At 32.9% G+C, this 6149-nt stretch overlaps 1 protein-coding gene across 1 annotated transcript in view; it reads left to right on the top strand.

The window, feature by feature from the left end:
• The first annotated feature begins 1453 nt into the window (after positions 1–1453).
• Positions 1454–6149, top strand: part of LOC145096162 (agamous-like MADS-box protein AGL104) — a 6780-nt gene continuing 2084 nt past the window's right edge. Inside the window, exons 1-10 of the mRNA XM_079033928.1 lie at positions 1454–1628; positions 1761–1827; positions 1926–1944; positions 2438–2499; positions 2680–2707; positions 2808–2869; positions 3056–3155; positions 3257–3307; positions 3570–3709; positions 3814–3985. Coding sequence (XP_078890054.1) covers positions 1454–1628; positions 1761–1827; positions 1926–1944; positions 2438–2499; positions 2680–2707; positions 2808–2869; positions 3056–3155; positions 3257–3307; positions 3570–3709; positions 3814–3985 — 876 coding nt within the window. The remainder of the gene's footprint in view (positions 1629–1760; positions 1828–1925; positions 1945–2437; positions 2500–2679; positions 2708–2807; positions 2870–3055; positions 3156–3256; positions 3308–3569; positions 3710–3813; positions 3986–6149) is intronic.

The raw sequence follows: 6149 nt of genomic DNA on the forward strand, positions 1-6149 counted from the left end.
TAAAATAAGAAAATGGAATATATGAGAAGCTAGCTTTCACGTTTATCCTACTTACATTTATCAATTGAATTTACTTTTAATATGTATTGATCTTTATATATTTGGTTTTTGAAATATTGGATAAAATACATGGATTTTATTTTTTTAAATAACATTTAATATCTCATATCGTAAATGTAAAGATTTATTTGGTTATCATTGTTGTATTGTAAAGATTTATAGCATTTGTCATTTCTTTTTTCTAATTGTATACTGTTATATTTCATATTAAAAATGGCATTTAATATTTCCATAATCCCTTAATTATTCACCTCATTTTTTGTATAATATGATAAATTAGTGAGGACTTATTACAGTGAACTAATTGGATAAGCCAATGACGACTTTTTATGGTCACTAACGAGATAGGACAACACAGTCACGGCTTTTATTGGTCACTAAGTAGATAAAACAATGAGGACTTTCATTGATTAGTTACAAGATTTAGTCTTTGTCGAGTATATTTTATTCGGTATTTATTGACCATATTTATATTTTGGTCACTAAATCGGTTTTGTGATGTGCCTATAGTGATGAAAAGTAACGACGGGAATGGTGGTCAATAAATCATTAGTGATGACTTGTTTTGTTGTTAGTGATTGTTACGTTATGGTCACTAATTGGCATTTTTTTTGTGGTCCATGGTGGTAAATATTTGTATGTCTAACCCTTAACCAAGACATATACAAGTAGAAATAGGATTACATCATACCATTTTAGAATGAATATCTGAAATGTGTGTCTGGAATGTCGGACCTAGCATTAAGGTCCAATCTATGTTTGGAAAAACCACATCCGAAGTGCATCTTTTGAAAATTATTTCCGGAATGACAGTTTTTGGATCCTTTGACATCGCCTCATATCAAAACCTAAGCTCTCTCCGTTGTAGTCCGAAATGGTGTTATGTGTACTCAGTAGTCATTTTGGCAGTCACGCAAAAATTAGGTCATTTCCAATAATATTCATATTATGTGAGGTCATTTTTATAAGTATCATTTTCTTTATCCTTTTGATCTCTATCTTTTAACAAAATAGCTTCTACACCTCTTCTTAAATCCTACGCTTAAAACCCATTAAAAATGTCAAAATAAACAAACAACTCCAATTAATATAACGACGTAACAAAATATCAGATTCATTTACATCTAACCTAAACAAAAGGAGAGACATGACCTATTCCCTCCACCAATATTTTGACACATTTTCTTCATTCATATTGTTTCTCTCTCTCTCTCTCTCTCCTCCTACTACGTTGCAGGTCCTGACATCATCATCATCTTCTTCATCCTTCTTTCTAAAACTGGAATTTTAAGAGAACAAATGCAAACTAATTTCTGTTTTTAGAAAGAAATTACTTTCTATTGTTATATCTTTCTTGAAATAGAAAGAGAAAGGTCCATGTATATAATACGAAATGGGTCGAAATAAGCTTCCAATGAAAAGAATCGAGAACAACACAAGCAGATTGGTCACATTTTGTAAACGTAGAAATGGACTCATTAAGAAGGCTTATGAGCTCTCGGTTTTATGTGATATCGACATTGCTCTCATCATGTTTTCTCCATCAGGTCGCCTTAACCACTTTTCCTGTAAACGAAGGTCTAATCCTAATCCTAACCCTAATCTTTTTCTTTATGTTTTTTGTTATTGATTTCAACACAGATTCTCCATTTCCAATATGGTTTTCACGGAATTTGAAACAATGAATTTGTAACGCGCAGTTTCATTTTACAGAACCGAAGATGTACTCAATCGATTCGTAAATCTCTCCGACTCCGATAGAGGAAGGTGCTTACAATCTCTGTCTCTCTCTCTCTCTAGATTTAATTACTTCCCTCTGAATACATAATGTGATGCATAAAATTGGTTTCTTGTTTTGGTTGCAGTGTGATTCAACATAGAGAGGTATGTTTTTAAGTCATCCATGCAATTTTTCTGTATGATGCATATGGTATAATCACCTTTTGGTCACCTTGTTATTGTATTTACGTACGAGGTTGATGACACTATGCAGTTGTTTGTGTATAATAATACTAAACAACATCGTTTTAACTAGAGTTTAAATGATTTAGGGTTATAAATTTATAATAAGGTGTTGCTAAGAAAAAACCATATAATAGTAAAAAGTTTTTGAATTGATGCCTAAACAAAATTAGAAAAACGATGTCGTTTCTTTTAAATTGCAACATAATATGACATTCATCTCTTTATTTATTTGGTCGTCTTATAGCATGTTAATCTGAGCAATGTTTTAATCTGAGCAAAATTCAACTATGAGATAAATGACCAAATAAATAGACTCTACGAAATGATTTCTATTTTTTATTCAACTTACAAAAGCCAAATAATTAATCTTTTCTTTTTGTATTTACAGTTTTGAATCTAATGAAAATTGCAGTATTTGAACAGCCTCCTAAGCAAGATCAGGAGTGAAAATGATTTGGCCATCCATATTCCTTGGTTTGTCTCAGTCTTGTCTCGTTTTCTTAGGCTTTACTTTTTTTTTCTAGGAAATAACGTTTTAATGCCATCTATATACTAATTTATGTATCTTGATGACTCTAGATATTAACATATTGAAGTTGTATTATACAAACATTCGAATATAAAAACCCTTTGCTAACTTTTTGTTTTGATCAGTCCTGGAGCAATTGATGTGCAATCGGAGGTACCAACATGACATTTTTTTATTTAATAAATAACAACTCAAAATCCATATTAAAATATATAAACTCATTGTAGTTTTCTTTTAACTCTATGTGTGACAGGAAATCCATCAAGAAATTAGCACCTTACAACATCAAATTCATATGGCTAAGGAACAATTAAGGTTCAATTCCATGTTCTTTGGTCTAAATATATGAAAATGTTTGTGGATGTTATTGTACCCCTAAAACACAACATATATGTACAAAGAATCGTCTATAAATGACTTGTTTTGGGGATAAAGATTCCACAAGCATTGTAGTAAAATGTTGATTTACTTACTCTACTTTGGATTATGATTCAATCAAAGGATATTTGAGCCAGATCCAATGACCTTTACATCACTTTATGATTATGAATCCTATGAGAAGTTACTTTATAAGACGTTGGACCAAGTTACACAACGCAAGGTACTCTTGCTTCTCTTAATAGATGTTCATTGTCATAGTAGTTCAAATCAGGAAACAGATAAAACATAAGAGAGCCTCATTTGTTTTTTCTTCAATTACAGGAATATTTATTAAGTAACCAGCCACCTGCATACCATTCAAGTGTATTACAGGTAACAGTCAAATAAAACTGAGAAATTAGCTTTTAGAACCCTTGTATGTCATTTATTGCAAATTTACAATTAGCCATTGCTTTGTGAATAGGTTAAAAAGTATAACACTATAAATGCAAGTTATGTAAGAATGATATATAAAAATTCCATGGTACTTTACCATTTCGTCATATGATATTTATTTATGTATCCCCAGAGAATTTTTTTTACTGATATTTGAATATTGTTGTTCAAAAAAATGTGACTGATAATTGAGATGCAGCAGGGAGAAAGTTCATCCAAAAATGAGGATCTCAATTGTTGGCCGGAAAATGTTTGTGATGGTACAAATCGAATGGATGGACAAACCCACGCAAATATGTTTACCTCAAGTTCACCTGAAAACACCTATGAAGTCACTAGGTTTGATCATTATACTATGTACTATGTAGGATAAATTAGTTTTCTCAACAATAGTTCAAATATTAAACGAAAATTATTATGTTAAATAATGTTACATTTTTCAGGAACCAATTGTCAGATGCAATATTTGACCCATTGCCAAAATCAACGATGAATGAGGAACCACATAGCATTGAAGGGTTTCAAGGTTCTAACCAAGAGAGCCTATGGCATCAGTCAACTGATGAGCTGCTATCTTCTCTTATGACACATGATGTCACTTTCTCAGTGACCAAGGTTCCTGATTTATAACTGCATTGCTTAATTCTCATTTTGTTTAATAGCATTTGTCAAATTAAACTAAGAGCATCCACAATACATTGAACTCCATAGAGTTCAATGGATTGCCACATCATCTTTCTATAATTCATACAACACTATTATTTTTTTCCTATAATGCATTGAACTCTACAAAGTTCAATAGAATGTTATAAAATGTTATTTATAGTATATATTTAAGAATTAAAAACCTTCTTTTTTCCCATTAAAGAGTTCAATGGCCATTGAATTCCAAATCCATTGAATGTCAAGGTGGCATCTCACAATGGTAGAGTTTCATCCATTGAATGACACATAGACTTGTCATCCCATTCAAGTCTCTCATTGAACTCACCATCGTGGATGCTCAAATGGTCGATAACTACTACACATAAGTTTTCACGAAAGTTATAATTTGAATAAACATGGTAAACATATCAAGCAAGCATTCTTTAAGTTGTATAATATATTTAGTAAAATAGATGGTATATGTCACCTTTTTTTCAACTAGGAAAAGTAAACAATATAGTGTCCCATGCCACACTATAGACCAACATGTGAGAGGTAAGCCGTAAAACATCAACGATCTAGGGGGATGCCTGGGTTTTATACCCAAGATTTTCAACTATATAATAACCATATTTGAATAAGTATTAGGTCTAAATGTTTGTCCCAAATGTAAGATTGTAAAAATTCATGAGTGAATTCAGGAACAAACTTTCGTATAACTTTCTATAATATATGAACATTAAAAAGTTGATTTATCTGAAGTTGGTTGTAGAAAACTTGGCGGAGGAGGCCAATGTTATAGTACCTCATGTCCGTTTGACACGATCCCTTATTTCTCCCATTAAAGGCATTGATTTCATTAGACTATATATATATATATATATATATATATATATATATATATATATATATATATATATATATATATATAAGAATACACGCACAACATATGGGCTAAAAAAGGGTTGCTATACGTTGGGCCCTTTATAACAAAACACAAAGACTATATATGAATACAAATGATGTCTAACAACCCCTCGTAGTCTGAATGGGGAATCGAGACTGGACATTCAGACTAGATCTGAAATCAAGAAACAAAGCAGACGGTAACCCTTTGGTAAAGATGTCAGCGTATCGAAATGAGGAGGGGACATGAAGAACACGAATCTAACCCATATCGACTTGATCACAAACAAAATGAATGTTGATCTCGATATGTTTAATGTGTTGGTGTTGGACAGGCTTCATAGACAAATAAACTGCACTAACATTATCATAATAGACCAAGGTAGCAGTAAGAGTGGGATAAAGCAACTCATATAACAAGTTGGGAAGCCAACATGTCTCAGCAACAACATTCGAAACACCCCGGTATTCCGCTTCGACACAAGATCTAGAAATCGTACATTTTTGTTAAGACGGCCAGGAGAGAACATTCTGACCAAGAAACACACAATAATCAGAAGCGGAATCTCGTGTATATTGACAACCAGCCCAATCTGCATTAGAGTGGGCAACGAGACCCCGAGATGGAGAAATGCATAACTGAAGACCATGATCAAATGTGCCCTGAGTGTAACGCAAAATACACTTGAGAGATGCCAAGTGAGGCTCGCGAGGATCGTGCATAAAGAGACAAAATTGTTGTACAACATATGTAATATCAGGTCTAGTAAAAGTCCAATACTAAAGCGCACCAACCAAACATCGATATAAAGTTGAATAAGAGACAGGGGTCTGGTACTATCAAACTTGGCAGATGTGTCCGCTGGGTCCGGGCGGGTTTGCAATTAAGCATATTAGCACGGTTAAGAATCTCTGTGGCATATTTTTGCTGAAATAAAAACATGTCATGGCTTTCATGAGTGACAACAACACCTAGAAAATAATTCAAAGCCCATAAATCAGTCATGGCGAACTCTGAACTTAAAGAACTAATAAGTTGTTGAAGAAGACAATAGGTGAGGCGGTTACGACAATATCATCCATATAGAGAAGTACATATGCAAGTTGCTCTCCCTGTCTGTAAATAAAAAGAGAAGTGTTGGATTTACTGTTAGTAAACCCATGACTGGTGATAAACTGAGCAAACTAGTGCTGCCATGCTCGAGGTGCCTATTTGAGTCCATATAGT

The sequence above is a fragment of the Lactuca serriola genome, chromosome 3, assembly GCF_051521515.1.
Source record: "Lactuca serriola cultivar US96UC23 chromosome 3, Lser_US96UC23_V15, whole genome shotgun sequence".
Classification (NCBI taxonomy): Eukaryota; Viridiplantae; Streptophyta; class Magnoliopsida; order Asterales; family Asteraceae; genus Lactuca; species Lactuca serriola.